At 43.8% G+C, this 19,016-nt stretch overlaps 1 protein-coding gene across 4 annotated transcripts in view; it reads left to right on the forward strand.

Moving 5' to 3' along the window:
- SESTD1 (SEC14 and spectrin domain containing 1) overlaps nucleotides 1-19,016 on the forward strand; it is a 372,853-nt gene that overhangs the window by 46,051 nt on the left and 307,786 nt on the right. For 2 of the 4 annotated variants that reach the window (XM_078681488.1, XM_078681487.1), the window contains exons 3-4: nucleotides 7,269-7,377; nucleotides 10,102-10,192. In XM_078681488.1, coding sequence (XP_078537614.1) covers nucleotides 7,269-7,377; nucleotides 10,102-10,192 — 200 coding nt within the window. Of the gene's footprint in view, nucleotides 1-7,268; nucleotides 7,378-8,226; nucleotides 8,297-10,101; nucleotides 10,193-19,016 lie in introns of all 4 variants that reach the window. The other 2 variants (XM_078681489.1, XM_078681491.1) reach the window with 2 other exon arrangements.

Below are 19,016 nucleotides of genomic sequence, written 5' to 3' on the forward strand. Positions count from 1 at the left end.
ACCTGTCGGGGGGAGACTCCAACAATTCCTGCCAGTCTGGAAGTCCATCACCACAGACGGGTGGGTCAGGAAACTTATCCAGTTTGGCTATTGTTTGGAGCTCACATCCACTCCACCAAACATACCCCCAAGACAATGTCCTACGTCAGCAGAGCACTTGCACTTATTGCAGCAGGAGGTTCTGGTGATGCTGCAAAAAGGCGCTATAGAGCTCGTGCCGGTGGAGGAAGAAGACACAGGGGTTTATTCCCTGTACTTCTTAATCCCGAAAAAGGACGGCTCACTCAGACCGATTCTAGACCTACGCCCCCTGAACCAGTACATTCTCTCAGAACACTTCCACATGTTAACACTGCAGCAGGTTCTTCCATTGTTAAACCAGGGAGACTTCCTCGCAACCTTGGACCTCAAGGATGCTTACTTTCACATACCACTCTATCCATCCCACAGGAAGTACCTCAGGTTCACCATCCAAAACCGCCATTACCAGTTCAAGGTCCTCCCCTTCGGAGTGACCACTGCCCCCAGAGTGTTCACAAAATGTCTGGCGACAGTAGCGGCGCACCTCAGAAGACAGAGCATACACGTCTACCCTTATCTAGACGACTGGCTGGTTCAAGCCAAGTCGGCCCAGCAGTGCGCCGCGGACATGTCCCACACCATTCACCTCCTTCACAGTCTGGGGTTTTCACTAAACTATCCAAAGTCGCACCTTCAGCCAGCCCATGTGCGGCAGTATTTGGGCGCGACGATAAACACTCTGGCTGCCACAGCTCAGCCCAACCCTGCGAGGATCGACAACATCCAGTCGCTAATCCAGAGGTTCAGACCGCAACACTCACTCCCAGCGAGAGTGTTCATGCAGTTGGTAGGCATGATGGCCTCCTGCATCCTCATAGTCCCGCACGCACGGTTGCATATGCGTCCGCTCCAAGAATGCTTGGCACATCAGTGGACTCAGGCTCGAGGACAGTTAAAAGACCTAGTGTTGGTGACCGGTCGGGCATACAACTCTCTGCATTGGTGGAATCCACACAACCTTTGCAAGGGCCGACCGTTCCAAGAGCCTGTGCCACAGATTATCCTAACAACGGACGCATCTCTCCAGGGGCGGGGAGCTCATGTGCTCCACTACACAGTGCAGGGACTATGGACGACACAGCAAAGGAAGATGCACATCAACTACCTGGAATTGATGGCAATCTTCATGGCACTCAAGTCCTTCAAGGTACATCTGTGCAACAAGGTCGTGTTGATCCGGACGGAAAACATGACGGCCATATACTACATCCAGAAGCAGGGAGGTACGCACTCTCCACAGTTGTCTCATCTGGCTCAGAGCATGTGGAAGTGGGCCATTCAGAGGAACATCTTCCTCATGGCGGAACACCTCCCGGGCAAGGACAATCAGATGGCGGATCTGCTCAGCAGGTTCAGCCACCAGATGCACGAGTGGGAGTTACATCCATCAGTGCTCCACCCGTACTTCCAACAGTGGGGTCTTCCAGAGATAAACCTGTTTGCCACAAGGGAAAACGCAAAATGCCAAAGCTTTGCCGCCAGGTTCCCTCATCCACAGTCGCAGGGCAATGCGATATGGATGAACTGGTCAGGCAGATTTGCGTACGCTTTTCCCCCAGCGCCTCTCATTCCGCTGGTGGCAACAAAGCTAAAGCAACACTCGATGACGCTCATCCTGGTTGCTCCAACGTGGGCGTGCCAACCATGGTACACCCCGTTTCTAGAACTCTCTGTGGTACCGCATCAAAGGCTGCACCTCACACCCAGGCTTTTGACGCAGAACCATGGCGACATTCAGCATCCAGATCCGCAACAGCTCAATCTGGCGATCTGGCTCCTGAGGTCTTAGAGTTTGGCTACCTTGATTTGCCTCCTGAATGCATGGACATCATCCGGGAGGCAAGAAAGCCCACTACCAGAGCTTGCTATGCAGCAAAATGGAAGCGGTTTGTCATTTACTGTACAGAACACAATATCAACCCGCTAGATGCATCCATTCCTAATATCATCTGCTATTTGTTACATCTTTACAAATGCAATCTAGCATATGCTTCCATTCGGATACACTTATCCGCCATAACGGCTTATCTCCAAAACAGGCAGCATCTCTCTGTTTTCAGGGGGCCTGCCATTAAAGCATTCCTAGAAGGGCTGAAGCGGGTCATCCCTCCCAGGACCCCACCAGCTCCTGTGTGGAACCTCAATGTGGTCCTCACCAGATTGATGGGTCCCCCGTTTGAGCCTCTGCATTCATGTGAGATTCAGTTCCTAACATGGAAAGTGGCTTTTCTCATTGCCATCACGTCTCTCAGACGTGTTAGTGAGCTACAGGCGCTCACCATACAAGAGCCATTTATACAAATTCATTCAAACAGGGTGGTGCTGCGCACTAACCCCAAGTTTCTTCCTAAAGTGGTGTCGTAGTTTCATGTCAACCAAACCATCGAACTGCCCGCATTCTTTCCAAACCCCGAAACAGTGGCGGAAAGAATGCTCCATACGCTTGATGTCAAAAGGGCGTTAATGTACTATATTGACAGAACACAGCAATTTAGAAAGACACAACAACTCTTTATTGCCTTCTCAGCCCAGCACAAAGGCAACCCCATTTCCAAAGCAGGAATAGCCAGGTGGATCGTTAAGTGTATTCAGATTTGCTATCAGAAAGCTAAGCGCACTTTACCGGTCCCCCCCAGGGCACACTCCACACGCAAGTTGGGGGCCTCCATGGCATTCCTAGGTAATATTCCTTTGGAAGACATTTGTAGAGCAGCCACATGGTCTACACCACATACGTTTACCAAACATTACTGTGTAGATGTGCATTCCAAACAGCAGGCAGCTGTAGGGCAGGCTGTTCTTAAAACACTTTTTCAAACTTCTGCAGCTGGCACGGGCGGCCACCGTTAATGGAGGGACTGCTATGTATTCTATGCTATAGATATGAATTTAGTAGCCCACATGCCTCGAACTGAATATGCTACTTACCAGTATGCATCTGTTCTTGGCATGTAGGGCTGCTAACATTCATATCGCCCGCCCTCCTCCGCGGCCCCCTTAGCGGCTGCAGACTTTTCTTGCATTCAATCTTAAGCATGGCCATCGCTTACACTATTACACTCCATCTTTGCCACAATGGCTAAAAACAATCTGGGGATGGAGTCGATGCCCATGCGCACTGTAGTCCAGGGGAGGAGCCACCTATCTCGTGATACTTCGAAAACTCTTCCAGGACAACAATGTGCGATCATCCGTACCCAACACTAGGCGGCGATCTATGCTATAGATATGAATGTTAGCAGCCCTACATGCCAAGAACAGATGCATACTGGTAAGTAGCATATTCATTACTTACGGATTTACTCAGGTGTTTATGCACCTACAAAAAGAACTGACCTGTGGTGCATCATGGGAGCAGGGGGTTGCCTGCAGGTCTTAAAGGCACGGTACCCCTACTTTAATGCCTTAAAGGCAAGGTGTCAGTTTTCTTTGTTTTCTTTATACTCTACTGTAGCCTACAGGCAAATGCCTGCAATTACAGGTTTTTCTATGGCAATAAAGCATTGTTGTGTGACAAATGTTTACTGCTCTCTTTCTTCCTTAGGGGTTGGGAGAGTTTAGGTGCTACTATGCAAACCTATGTAATTTCAGCATTTTTGCCATTTTGGTAATATTTTAGGCTGCATATATATATATATATGTTTTCACATATGCATATATATGTATTTTCTATATGCTCCGGGATCCCGCACATGGGCGGGGATTATTCATAGATTATGACTTTGATGAGTATACCCCTGGATGAGAACTAGGATTACAGGTAAGTAACTAATCCTTATTAGTATAGCAAGCCTTTATTTTTGTTATTTTTTTTGGGTAGTAGGCATAGAGCAATAACACGCTCCATTATTCACAGAGTGTTTATAAAAAAAACTTCTACGGAAATAGTTGTGACTGCCCAGGTTTAAAATTCTGAGGATATCTTTCGCCACAGAAGCTACTAGAGTAAAACTTTCTACATTCGGTCTTTAGTGTCACAAACATCTGTCTGATTGGGGCAAACATGAGATCACGTTCTTCATTTAACAAAAAGAATCCTAAATCCTATCAAACTTTGCAGATTTACGGTTGACAGAGGAGGTTTTTTTCATAAGTTAAGTGTTGTGTTGGTTAATCACTTTCCTCTTTACTTGTCCCTTCCCGGTCCCCGTCCCTGTCGCCCGCTTCCCTGCGCTCGCTCTCATGACGTCAGCTGGAATTCTCCAATGCCAGCTGACAGTTAGTTGTGACAGTTAACAGCTGTCAGTTGTATTTAACTGGTGACCGGAGCGCTGCCTCCTCCTCCCGGTGTGTTGTATTATAAGCTATAATAAATCCATACTTCAAGAATTGCTGTGTGCCTACTTCTTAACATTATGTCCAATAATATGTTGACAGCAGATGTCCAATAATTTGTGACAGCAGAAATTTAAACTAGGGATTTATTTTCTCAGTTATTAATATGCCATAATTAAGCGACACATTATTATTATTTAACTTTTATATGGCGCACAAATCTTCCCCAAGGGGATCTCTTGCATGAGAGCTTGCTAAGACATTCCTCTAGTTTCCGTTTTGCAGCCGAGAAGTATCCATAACGGTTTCATAGGCAAGATCAGGCCAGTAATTCCCTTAACCCCTTGCATGCTGATGACTACAGTGCTCGTGTGCTGATGACGGTTGGGGGCCGTCATGACCGCACCCGCGCTGAACTCTTCAGCACTGGAGCAGAATCGGCCCAGCATGGAAGGGGTTAATAAAACAAAGTATATCTTTGACGATTTCTGGCTTTTCTGTCAGTTTTAATCCGATTAGTAAATAATTACCTGTTTGATCATTTCACCTCTTTAAACTATCTGACTGGTTATGTTATTGCTTATGTAATTTGTGTGGCAATATATTCTAACTTTCATAGAGTATGTATTAGTCTTTATTTTGGAAGCATTCGCGCTCCAAATCTTCTAGTTAAAAATGTTATTTCTTTTTTGGCCGCCTCTTCTCATTTGCTCATGTATGGCAGGCTCAGTTGTTGGTCATGCTGTTCAAAGTCTTTAAATGAATGAAAAACCTATGTATCCCTTGCTCATAAAGACTTCTCATCTGTCAGCTATATCAATTCTCCCAGTCTTATTAGAAGCTGTGAATCCCAGTGGTGAAGTTGTATGTTTTGATACTGTCCCTTTTTCTAACATGAAATTGAGTTTTGCGTTTTTCAAAGATAAATGGTTCATTATAATTAGGGCTCTCTGTTTTCCGTTTTTACTGATTTTCACAGATAAATACAGACAGAAAAACATTTATTTTCATGTCTGTATTTATTTTTTAAATGTGGCTAAAAACGGAAATTGGGTGCTTTTTGATTGATTCTAAATGCACTTTTCCATGACTGCCAAGCCAATAACTGTGTGGATTGATAGGTAAGGGGGTTAAAAATGAAAGGAATTTTAGTAAAGAGGCTTAAACAGCATAAGATATGCACAAGGCTGATACTGAAATGTGCATATTTTTATATAAGTACATTGATTTATTTTCTGCAGGTGTTCATATCACTGAAACCTGGCAGGCATTCAAGCATGACTGCATATTTATTTGTTAAATAAATGCGGAAATATTCCAGTTTCAGCTTTATTTTTTTCACAAAACCCATAATAAATATGGATAAAAACAGATAATGTTGACAAAAAAGAAATATGGATAAATACAGACCGAAATATCAAAAAAATAAATACCATAAAACCGGGAGCCCTAATTATAATTCCACGGTCACCTTAATGTTTGCAGTTCCACCACCTTTCCTATATAAATCGGTGTATAATTTACTCCCAAAAACGTTTTAATCTTAGATAGCAGCAAGCCGTGGCGGGATGCAATGCTTGTGGTGTGGCAGAATGAATTGGATGTAGAATTCCACCTTTAGTGTGACTGAAATAAATTGCTGAATTTAATCAGAGATAATAGTGAAATGATAGTGGGTAAAATTGCAATGATTTCTTATGTGGGTGTTCAATGTGGACTGTTGCCAGCTCCACCAAGTAAATCTATTCTTCACCCTCATACTTCCCCTCTGGCACAGAGCTGTAGAGGCTTTCACTTCTAATGATGTGGGGTGAGGAAGTGGCTGCACAAGTCCAGGTACTCGTAGCAACAGAGAACACATTTCTAAAATGATCCACAAAAAGTTAGGCATCAACATCTTAGACTGAGAGAAGCAGAAAGACCGAAAGTAATTTGCTATGTTTAAAGATCTCTTTAGATGGACCTGAGCAGATAAGGCATATGCATAGCCTCTAGGTAGTGGTGTGGACCCATGACTAACCTCCCCTATTTCATGATCTTGCAGAAAAAGAAGCAGTGATCCTCATTGCATATTTATTGGAGGGGGGGTGAGCATTATTGATCCAACAGAACCTGTTGTGCTCTGCATGGGAGGGGATGAGCTGAGAGGGACACCTGTGCCTCTAACATCTTTCCTCTGGTAGATGCAGGAAAGCAAATGACCTGGACTAATACATGGCTGTAACAGACACTGTCAAAATTGAAGGGTAAGGGTAATGGGAAGGTAAGGAATCTTTGAAGGGTCTGGGATCTGAGCCTGTGCAGCAGACAAGTGGGATGACCATAATCAGTGTCTTTGACTTATCTGTTTGGTTCTGTCCTATCCCTTTAGCTTCAGGTAGGTAGCCAAAGCCAAGATAACAAAGAAGTGTCTCCTAGTACACCACTCTGGTGTATTTATTTATCTTATAGCCTGTTTAGCTAGATTCCATAATGTGTGATGTGGGCTAGCCAGTTATTTGTGCTGTGCTTGATATGTAAATCTAGCAAGGATGTGTAGAAAACGTGCCTCATTAATTTTGGGGAAATCATTGCACCATGTGCAAATGCAGAGTTAGAAGTCTGCAATGAACAGCAGATCGCCGTCTGGACTTTATCTGTAAACTGCCGGTATTGGTTTATTTCCGTAATTGTTTTTTATGGTGTACAGTATCTGTAAATTTTCATTTTTACAATATTACTTTAATGAACAATGTAAAACTACTTATATCTTACTCCAGGATTTGATTCAAATAAGGAAAATTATCACATGAGTCATTTCATTTTCTTTTTCCTTTTTTGAAGCACTCTGTAGTTCATGTTGTAAGACCGTATTGCTCTTGTGTTAAGAACTGAGATTGGTGAAGAAAGAAGGAATGTTGCTTTTCTTGCAGGAGGAAAAGACAGACGAAGTGGCCTCATCCTGACCATTCCCCTGTGTTTAGAGCAGACCAGTATGGACGAGTTGAGCGTCACTCTAGACTACCTTCTTGGAATTCCAAGGTGATCTACAGTATTTTGTTCCTCCCTTTAACATTTGCAGCTGTATTTATTTTCTAATCTAAGCTCTGTGACATAATGTTTACAAAATTCACAAAACCTTTGATTTACTAACAATAAAGGGCATGTGTTGCTAGTTTCATATTTTCTTTTCTCTTTTTATGACACTGCTTCCTGATAGGAAACACATTACCGATACGTGATTCTGGGTTTTAAGGCTTTAAAGTTTTATTTTTGCCTGTGAAATATGGGAGTTAAGATTACATTTTCTGTTTCTGTCCTTATTTAGATCAAGGGCACCCAGTGTAGCTTCTGGAGGGCCAGCTTCAAGCCAGATTTTGAGGAAAGCTGTTGACTAAGTAAATCAGTTCCTTTGAGGTTCATTATATGTGACTGTATCTTATTTGAATATCCCAAATATCTGGCATGGACCCTCCCCCTCTCGACCTGCCTTGCACCCCCCTAGTTTACCTATGCTTTCAAACGTTTATCCTAGTTGAAACTAGATAAACTGGTGGGCCATATGTTTTTGTATTGCTTTCTAATTTGTAGGTTTTCTGTTAGTGTTTGTTGGCCATGGAATATGCCTTTCTGAGAGCATTGTATATTAAATTTCAACAGATATTAATAGTTTAGGTACAGCTTAAAGATGATCACTGTTCCACTACAGTACAAATACGCCATTTCATTCAGTTAACATGTTTCAACTTTTTACCAGAAGGATTCTATAAAGTATTGTCAATACTTACTTTTTCAGGAGACAAATCTGTTGCCTATCCATAGGAGCCTTTACTTTGTACAAAAGTGGCCATGGGAGTTAAGATTACATTTTCCGTTTCTGTCCTTATTTAGATCAAGGGTACCCAGTGTAGCTTCTGGAGGGCCAGCTTCAAGCCAGATTTTGAGGAAAGCTGTTGACTAAGTAAATCAGTTCCTTTGAGGTTCATTATATGTGACTGTATCTTATTTGAATATCCCAAATATCTGGCATGGACCCTCCCTCTCTCGACCTGCCTTGCACACCCCTAGTTTACCTATGCTTTCAAACGTTTATCTTAGTTGAAACTAGATAAACTGGTGGGCTATATGTTTTTGTATTGCTTCCTAATTTGTAGGTTTTCTGTTAGTGTTTGTTGGCCATGGAATATGCCTTTCTGAGAGCATTGTATATTAAATTTCAACAGATATTAATAGTTTAGGTACAGCTTAAAGATGATCACTGTTCCACTACAGTACAAATACGCCGTTTCATTCAGTTAACATGTTTCAACTTTTTACCAGAAGGATTCTATAAAGTATTGTCAATACTTACTTTTTCAGGAGACAAATCTGTTGCCTATCCATAGGAGCCTTTACTTTGTACAAAAGTGGCCATGGTGAAAGTGAGCTGCTATGCTCACTTTTGTAATACACAGAGGCAACCTCCAAATTCAATGATGGAATAAACTATGTTTAAAAAGACCTGGGTTGAGTTTCAGTAGGATTCTTAGGGTCACATTCTCACTGTAGATGTGGAGTTCACCCCTCCAGACCTAAGAGTTTCAAACCAAGCAAGAGGCGTTTAATGGCTGAAGGTACTTGCACTCCTGTGTATCTTTTTGTGCATCCCTTCACTACACACCACTTCAGTTATTTTAACTTTTCGTCCCTGGGGTAAGGGTTGTATTATGTTTTTGGTTCACATTTTACCTTTCTCAGCTCAAGAAGGGTCTATATTTGTATTCTGTTTAAATGATTAACTATTTACACTTTTCCTCAGTGAGTTTTCTTTCTTGTTGTACCACCTATGTAGGATACTTTTTCACAGTTGAGTCTAGCACTGCATGCTTCCCTATTTGAGATGTCATGATCCCATCCACTTCAGACACTCAAAATAATTCATAGAAAATTATCTGAGGTGCAGGTTAAAGCTTCTACTTAAAATTACTTGACATAAAGATCATTGAATTAATCTTCCTGTGTGTAGTCATGCTTTGTTAGTTGTAGAACAGTATTTCAGTCCTGCTGATAAAAACCAAGAGCTTAGGCTGATGGAGGTCTTACACATATTTGTAGTGCCTGCAAGCATTATGAGGTTTTAAATTCCACCAAAACCATAGATTAGTGTTGCATATCTTGACCACAATTCAATTGGTAATATCTTGTATGAACAAAATTATCTAATGACTGCGGATGCTGTACTTCTAAATATATCTATAGAGCATCAATTTGGCATAAACGTTTGTTTGTTGCCCACTCATTTTCCAAAAAACGTTCTATTATGCTGCTATACACGTTTGAATTCTGCCTCAGAAGCAATGGCTTTATGTTTGTGATCTCAAATATAACTATGAGAGAAGAGGAACAGTAATGGTCACATCATTTGCTCCCATCTTCATGAATCACTATAGAGGATGGCCATAGCATCCAATGGCATTTAAGCAGCAAATGGAGAACTTTGTCTTCTGAACAACGTTTATAGATAACTTGTTAATCAATTGGAAAGGTACAGGAGAAGATGCAAGAGCAGCTCATCTGTAGCTCTTCCTGCCACTGTTTCTCCATCACCCACATTTCTCCTGTTCCAATGTATATCTCGTTTCCCTCCCATCCCGTCTTATTCACTGTTGATCTCTCTACCTCTCTTACTCTCTCCATTCTTACCCTCCTTTTCTTTATCACCCTCCCCGACTCTCTAGCATCAGTTGTTCCTTTCTCTAACTTACTGTAAGCAATTTTATCTTTTAGTGATAAATGCAAAGCCCGAGGATTCACTGTGATAGTGGATGGAAGAAAGTCCCAATGGACCATTGTGAAGACCGTTGTCTTAATGTTACAGGTAATGTATATGCATTTTCTTAACTGTTTGGTGGTTAAATCTATTGTGTAATGTGATCATGGCTGCGCAGTCTAAAGAGGTTCGATAAATATAGCCTGTTACATTAAGTAGAACAACTGGGATTTGCACCTGTTAAAACACATGTTATGCGGATTCTTGTAGAATCTGACAGTCAGTGGTTTAAAAAGAAGCTGAAATTATTATATTGTAGTGTATTGCTAAGTGGAGGCTTATCCTGTTTCTTTTTCAGTTAACACAGCCCATGCTTTATTGCCTAAAATATCCACAAAGTAGTTTTTTATTTGTGTAGCAATGAATTGGGCCTCTCTTTATGCTTTTCAACTTAAGGAAAAAAGAAGCTTCTGTCAGAAGACAGGTTATTCTCCAATAATGGAGACTACCTTCCAGAGCTGCCTCAGATTTGGCTGCAGATGCATAGTCACCAAAGGAAAAAACAAGGACAGCTACTGCTGACACTATAAGCATGGTCCGAGGATACTTTGAACCCTCTTCTGAAAGAAAAGAAGAAATAAGCCCATTCATAGCGCTCCTTGGCTCGGTTGACGGTTGTATGTGATTTTATAGAAAAACAATTTAATAGAATACCATTACTGAGAATCCATTTCACCTGAACTGTTTAATGGAAATTTGTAGGATGAATGGCATTTACCCTTTCATAGAAACCAATTTATAGACTGTCTTTCTTTTTCGAAATTGGCGTTTGGTTGTTTATTTAAAGAGTGAATGCCGTGGTTGCAGGTCTTACGTTATTCTAGGAGGTATTTATTTTAGTGCTTTACTTCAGGGGACATTACTTTGGATTTGTATCTTTTACATTGTCAAACAATTACTTTGGATGCTTTTAATTCGCTGATACCTCACTGCCTTTAAACTCCATCAAACCCTGACCACATCACAACCCCTAAACACCTGCCTCCCTGCCCCCCGAAAAATCCCTCACAGCTCCAAAACTACACCCATTCCTGACCCCTAAATCCCACCCTTCCCTGACACTACAAGCTTTTTCTACTCTATAATCCACCCATCCCTGAGCCCTAAAAATTCTTCACCACACCTAAACTATCCCATCCCTAAACCTCCACCCATTCCTGAACCCTAAAATACCCTCATTACTCCTATACTCCACCCATTCCTGAACCCGAAAAAAACTTCACCATCCCTTAATACAGTCCATTCCTCATTACATTTAAACACCATCCAACCCAGACCCCTAAATACCCTTCATCTTCAAACTCCTCCCATTCTTGATTCCAAAAATCCCCTTTCTACTTCTAAACTTCACACATCTCTGAACCCTCAAAACACTGCACCACCCTAACCTTCACCCAGTCCTGAACGCCCAAAATCCTTTACACCCCCTAAACTCAACAAATCACCCAACCTTAAAAGCCCCTCTCACCCCTACACTCCACCCATCACTGAACCCTAAAACCCCTCACGATCCCTACATTCCCCTTATCTGAATACCTTAAACCCCCCACACGCATACATTCTGCCCATGCCTGAACCCTAAAAAACACTTTCTACACCAGAAATTACCCACCCCTTCCCCTAAAAACTTTCATCACCCCTAAACATCACCCATCCATAAACCCAAAAACCCTCACTACCCTAAAACTCCACCCAATTATGATATAATTGTTTTTTTCCCTAAAATTATCTTTCCTTTAAAATGATTCCTTTAGGTTTCGATTTTTTTGTATTTCCTTAGTGTACTGTATACGCTATGCCACACTCTTTTGTCTCCAAAGCAAGATTGCGCCCTTTGTTGTTCTGGCTGACGGTTAAGGTGCCCCTGAACTCTTGCCATATACACGTGCTCTGGAGGACGTAAAATGCAGGGACAGTCATTGGGATGGGTGATACATGGGAGGCTAACGTCCCCACTTTGCTCACCCCGAAATGCGATGTGAAGAATGCCTATTGGGGGTGGGTTGTCCGGGAGGAAATGACCAGTTGGGCCTGGGGGAAGCTCACTGTAGACTTCATGGCCCATAAATCAGATCGCTCCCTGGAAGGAAATCTTGATTTTATTGAAAATGCGGGGGACAAAAAATTGTACATTCAATTCTGGTTTGGCACCTTGCCTTTGAATGATTTTACTAGCAAATGTTATGTTATGTTATGTTATTGTTTGGTAAAGGGCAAACAGCTGCCCCAGCAAAGAGGCGTCCCGGCGCTAAGGAACTACAGATACTCTACTGAGGATGGGAAGAGAGGGGAAGAGGAGGCCTAGGGGGAGGGAAATAGATAAGTCTTGATGGCTTTCCGGAAGGAAGCCAGGTTATCCAAGGAGCGGATGTTCTGTGGCAGAGCGTTCCAAAGCTTGGCTCCCAGAGCCCTGAAGGAGCGACCGCCAGTGCGGCAAAGCTTTGTGCGAGGTATGCTCAGTAGGTGTTGGCCTGAGGAGCGCAGATTGCGCCGCGGTACATAGGGTGTAAGGAGAGGTCGCAACAGTTCTGGGCGCCCGAGTTTAATGATTTTGAAAGTCATAATGAGGGTATTAAACTGGATTCTGGAGTCAATAGGTAGCCAGTGCAGCTTGCGGATCGTGGCTCTAGCGGAGCATCTGCGAGGAAGACCAACCAAGACTCTTGCCGCAGAGTTCTGCACGCGTTGTAGTCGTGCTATCTCTCCTTTGTTGGCATCAAGAAGAAGAACATTGGCGTAATCTAGCCGGGAGAGAATCATGGCTTGGACAATGAGTTGACGAACCTTGGCGTCAAAGAAGCCAAGTATGGGGCTGAGACTCCTCAACAGACCAACACAAGTAGCTGCCACCTTTTTTGTGTGGGTCTGAAAGTTGAGTGAGGAGTCCATCCAAACTCCTAGGTTTTTGACCAGGGTTTTGGGAGGTGGGATGGTGCCTAGTGACGAGGGCCACCAGTGCTCATTCCAGTAGCTGGTGTTCTTTCCAAGGAGCAGCACCTCCGTCTTGCCTGCATTACGCTGCAGGCAGTTGTCCGTCATCCATTGGGCCACTGCAGCAAGGCCATCCCTAAATCTCGAGGCCGATGTGGAAGGGCTTTCCGTGAGAGTGATGGCCAGCTGCGTGTCATCAGCGTAAGACACCAGCGTTAGGTCCCACTCTTTAGCCACTTCCGCAAGTGGCTGCACATACAGATTAAAAAGGGATGGGCTCAGTGCAGAGCCTTGTGGAACTCCCTGTCCGATGGGTTGGGGTTTTGATAGAAATGGGGGGGCTGTCACCCGGAAGGATCTGTCTTTCAGGAAGGAACGGAACCATTCCAGGGCAAGACCGGAGATCCCTACTGTCTCCAGACGATTGAGTAGGATGTTATGGGACACCGTGTCAAAGGCTGCACTGAGGTCTAGTAGGATCAGCGCAGCACTTTGACTGGCATCGAGGATCGTCCTGAGATATTCCGTCGTGGCCAGGAGGGCAGACTCGGTGCTGTGGCCCGGTCTGAACCCGTTTTGAGATGGGTCCAGGATGTTGTTTTGGTCCATGTGAAGGGACAGGGCGTTGTTGGCATGGGCCTCAGCAAGTTTGGACAGCCATGGGAGCAGGGAGATAGGTCGGAAATTTTCCGATTTGGAAGGGTCCAGGGTGGGCTTCTTGAGGATCGGGGAGACCCAGGCTTGTTTCCAGGCTGTCGGGACGCTAGCCGATGAGAAGGAGAGATTCAGTATGGAGGCCAGGGAAGGCAGAAAGAATTCGAGAGATTCCATAAATTGAGTAGGTCTCATGGGGTCTGCTGGGGAGCCGGATTTGACTTTCCTGCATAGTTTAGTAAGGTCTTCATATGAGATTTCTGGTATGTGCGTTAAGGTAGAGCCGTTGGTAATGGCATTGGAAAGGTTGGTCGGAGCGGGGGAGTGCTGTGGAAATGATCTGTATATTCTTTGTACTTTCTCTACAAAGAACGTGGCAAGGTCGTCACATTGCTGCGCGGAGGAGATACTGGAGGAGGGAGATTTGTTGCTCTGTAGTTCTTGTAACAGTTTAAAAACGACTTTTGCAGGATACGAGCTTGAGTTAATTTCTTCTGCGTAGAAGGAGGCGCGTGCGGCGCAGATAGCTTTATGATAAAGCTTTTGTTTGGATAGGTAAAGAACTTTGTCCGCATTAGTATATTCCCTTCTCCAGAGACGCTCAGCTTTTTTGCAGTCTTTTCGCATGGCTTTTAGGGTGTCGTTATACCATGGGTTGGAGGGGGAGCTGCGCCCTTTGGTCCATTTGCCTGGAATGAGAGCATCTAGTCCTCTGGTAATCCAACCGTGGAAAGCGTCATAGGTCCTATTGATGTCCTGGTTTGCCTCACAATGGAATTCTCCAAGGATGATATGTAGGTCGCTGGAAGACAGTTTGTGCCAAGGTCTCTTTAGACGGCAAGTTGGCTCAGTTCTGTTCAATGTTTCTTTAACTAACATCGTCATTTTAATAAGATAGTGGTCCGTCCACCCCATAGGTTTGGGCACGTCGGTCTTAGCCTCCGGGATGTTGGTGAAGACAGGGTCGAGAATATGTCCAGCCGAGTGCGTGGGGGCTTGGATTAGAGATTTGAGTTGTAAGGCAGAAAAGTCGGAGATTTTTGCTAGTGGGGTCTTGAGATAGATCAAAATGGAGATTGAGGTCGCCCAATATAGTGAAGTTGGCTGATCTTATCACTAAGGAGTTCGCCACCTCAAGGAGAGCTTCGATAAATTTGGAAGCAGGTCCGGGTGGGCGATAGATGTAGAGGCCTGACAGGGCCAAGAGAGGGCTGGTTGTGATTTTGAAACGGGCACTTTCAGAGCCCGGAATTTCTTCCTTGGTGAAGGAGCAAGTAAATTGCTTTTTGTAGATGACTGCGATACCTCCACCTCTTGCGTCTCTATTTAGGGTTATCATTAAGTAATTCTCTGGTAGCGTGAGGTTAGGTATGGTGGTCGAGTCATCGCGTAACCAGGTTTCGCATAGGAAGAGAATGTCAGGATTCTCGTCAAGTAGGAGGGTGTTAACCTCTAGGTGATGTTTAGTGAGCGACCTGACGTTGAGTTGGAAGACGGTGAGAGGGGTAAGATTGGGCGGGCCTTGCCTCTGTCTAGAATGATGGGGGCTAGGAGTGGTAAAGTGGCAAGATTTGCATTGAAGGCATGTGCAGCCAAGGATGCCAGATGTCTCTTCACAGCTCCGTCCAGGGTTCAGGGCGATAAGGAGTTCTCTATCATAGTGACGGAGTTCCCGTGGAGCTCGGCCAGGGGGACAGGCGAGAGGCGATGTCTTGGCGATGACTGGCACAGACGGGCTTGCCTTAGGCGCGCCTTCGGCGCGCAAACGTCGCGCCCGCTGCGCTCGTCCGCTGCGCGTCCGGGATATGCACATTATTTATGGCTAGGAGCGAAGGCGATCGGGGGGCGTGGCCTCCGAAAAAGGGGCGTGGCCTGCGGGCGTGCCGGAATGGCGGCAGGAGTGTTTGTTTGTAGGTCGCGTCAGCACTAAATCCGCTGCCCGATGCCTGAAGCCAGAACGGAGGGTGAGTTTTAAAAACACAGAGATATTGCAGTGACAATCAAGTTTTCAAGTTTTAAAAAGAGGTTCTCGCTCCCGGCTTCCGCATCAGGAGCAGTGTGCAGTACAAGTGGCGCTCTTATTCAGTGTCTATATGTAGTGCCGGTGATCGGGGGCGTGGCCTCCGAAAAAGGGGCGTGGCCTGCGGGCGTGCCGGAATGGCGGCAGGAGTGTTTGTTTGTAGGTCGCGTCAGCGCTAAATCCACTGCGCGATGCCTGAAGCCAGAACGGAGGGTGAGTTTTAAAAACACAGAAATATTGCAGTGACAATCAAGTTCAAGTTTTAAAAAGAGGTTCTCGCTCCCGGCTTCCGCCTCAGGGGCAGTGTGCAGTACCCTGTAGGAATGAAGCTGCCCCAGCCTTCATGGCTGTGGGCATCACCAAGATTCCCAGGCCCATGTATGTTTGCCTGCCCACTATACGTAACTCCAAGGAGAAATTGGATTACTTCAGTCTGCATGTTATTGGGAACTGACAATCATAGAACCGCATTGGGGTTCCTGAAGTCCGACGCTGATCCAGCGGGCTGCCAACCTGCGGACCTCTATCACTAAATACTTATCTGGGTCCATAAACACACTCACTCATGTAGGCCGGTGAACACCGCTGGGGATCAATTTCAGGGCTAAAATGTTATATTTGTTTGCTTGTATATTTGTTTGCTTATCAATTCTTAAATCTATTACTAATCCAAAGCCCTTTCAATAACTAATGGATCGATTTTAGTTCATTAGGTTTGTTGATTATGACATTTACGTGGTTTTCACATCGAATAACCACAGACTCGGGTAAGTTTTAAATGTTTATCTAAATTAGTCATATGAGCAAACAAATTACAGTGTTAACTCCATCTTTCGGAGGAAGTAGAATCGGTCTATCAAATTAAAATAAGATTTCACAATAACCAGTACCCCAGGAAAGAGAGGTTAGAGATAGAAGGGCACATTGGCACAATACACAGATTTATATGTACCTAGGATGGTAGGATGGTGCGAAAACCCGACCCCTCTGGCTAAGAGTCATGGGCCCCTTAAAGAGTTCAGGTGACAGGTTCTTCAGGATAGGACAGGGCAGATGACCTCTACTGGATTCAACGCCTGCTTCTCACCCCTCTTTGATGCTAACTTCCTCCTCGATTCTTCTGCGATCTTCTTCTAATTCTGTTACTGCCTCGATTCTTCCGTGATCTTCTTCTAATTCTAATTTGCTTTGAGAATTCTAAGTCTGCTTCATCAGATATTCGATCAGCATTCGGACAGCATCTCTGTCTTTCCGCGTTCTGGCAGCGACTGCTCTAATTAAATCTAACTACCCCAATTATACTCTCTTAATGGGATGTACCACCCCTAAATGTTTCAACTTTATGAAACTTCTATTTCTGATTGGACGAGCTGAGGGGATGATCATTACACCATGCTAAGTTCATTGTTTCAAGTTCCCGCCCATTAATTTGTTCTCCTAAGCGTTATTTCCCACCCGTATTTGTAAACTTTATCGACAACAATGTATACAATTTCACAGTTGTCCATTGAATCTTCGGGATGTTCAGCTTGTTCCCAGGACATGTGTGGAGAATGTCCTTGGAGGAGTCCCAAGACTTGAGCTCACTGCTTTAGAGTTGTCCCTCCTGCGCATGCGGGCAAACCCACATGGGTGTCAGATCTCAGCATCGTTCAGAGGCCCAAATACAAACTAATAGAGAGGTCAAAAGACAAAGTATTAAATTCAGAATAGAATGATTTCGCTGTACATCACCTATCTCTATTCTAATCCCATTTACTTATAAAGTCCATTTATGCATTAGCACTTCGTATATAACGCAGTTTAGTTTCAGCAAAGCAGATGCTTAGCACGTGAGTTCCCAAGCAGCCATATTAGATGCTATTGCGCAGAATTTTCCCTCCAAGCGTTAAGACTTCATGCAGCTGACGAATGCGCAGTTAATTTTCACGCTTTAGCACCCATCCTTAATTACACTCAGGTTACTTGTTAGGAAAACACATAGGCAAGCTTCCCTTTTCTAGAAATATATGGAATGTTGTGCAAATTAGTATTACAAACAATATTAATACTTCCTTACGCGATTTTATGAGAGTATCGCATCCAAGCAAGTCTCTTTTACACAAATCCTTGCTCCATCAACGCTAGGCTACTATTTGCTTGTGCGGTGGCAAAGTTCTTGGGCCAAATGTGGGGTACTAGAGCCAGAGCCAAGAAGGCGAACACCAAGTAAAGCTCTAGTTAAGCCTCCTAGGATTCAGTATTCTAAAACTTTATGGATGGGCCCATTTTGCAGTATATATGATGTATTCTGTACCCACAGTATCCTGATGTTTTAGCACGGCATTATCATCGATCCATTGCAGTGATGAACTTAATACGATAATGTATTTTAAGACAGACTTATTACTTTTATTGTATTTATTATTAATGTTTACAAGTGCGAATTAGTTAATGGTACTAGAGAGAAACAGTAACTGCTAATCATCATGGATTGTATTTAACTGTGAATGTCCTATTGCACGATTGTGTATTTTACTTAAGGTTTACAATCAAATATTGGAGTTATTCACTTTATATTTATTTGATCTTTATTTGGTTGTTGCACAACCGGTTGGCATCACTGGACTCTTAAAGCATGTAGATATAGCAGAATTTTAAACATTATTATTGTATACTCCCATGCTTTCATCAGGCCTTGTAATAAGACCTGTATTTTATCTGTATCACTTTTACTGTTGGTGTTTTGTGAGCAAACTTTTATGACTTGCCAAAATAAAGTAATTGAAAGATCAAGGCTATGCCACTAAGTGGTTATGCCATGCACAGAGTTCAGGGTTTCTCCAAAAGAGGACAGGGCTCAATGTAAACCCCAAATTGCTCCTTTAGTGGTACTGTGGGCGAGCAGCTTTAGGCCTAACACAGAGGAGTGTAAGACATTTATTGTGCAACATTGACCCATAATGGACACACGACTCAAAAAGGAGATGCACTCCAATTTTAGAAAAATATGCATTGTTTGTTTTTTATTTTAAAGCCAAGATCTTAAAACGGTTCAATGTTCTCCCATGGAGGAAAACAATAATGAGTTTAAAGAATCACACTTACAGTTCCTGTCTTCTGAGCCAAAGCTCAGCAAAGAAAAGACACACAATTGATGGGTGGAATGCAGAACAAATCAAAACATTCTTCCCCAGTCACAAGATCTGGGTTAAATCGATCATTCTTTTGCACACCATGCCACCCCAGTTTAGACTTGGTCATATGCAAATCAGTCTTGACCCTGTG

This window comes from Lissotriton helveticus, chromosome 3_1, assembly GCF_964261635.1.
Source record: "Lissotriton helveticus chromosome 3_1, aLisHel1.1, whole genome shotgun sequence".
NCBI classification, from domain to species: Eukaryota; Metazoa; Chordata; class Amphibia; order Caudata; family Salamandridae; genus Lissotriton; species Lissotriton helveticus.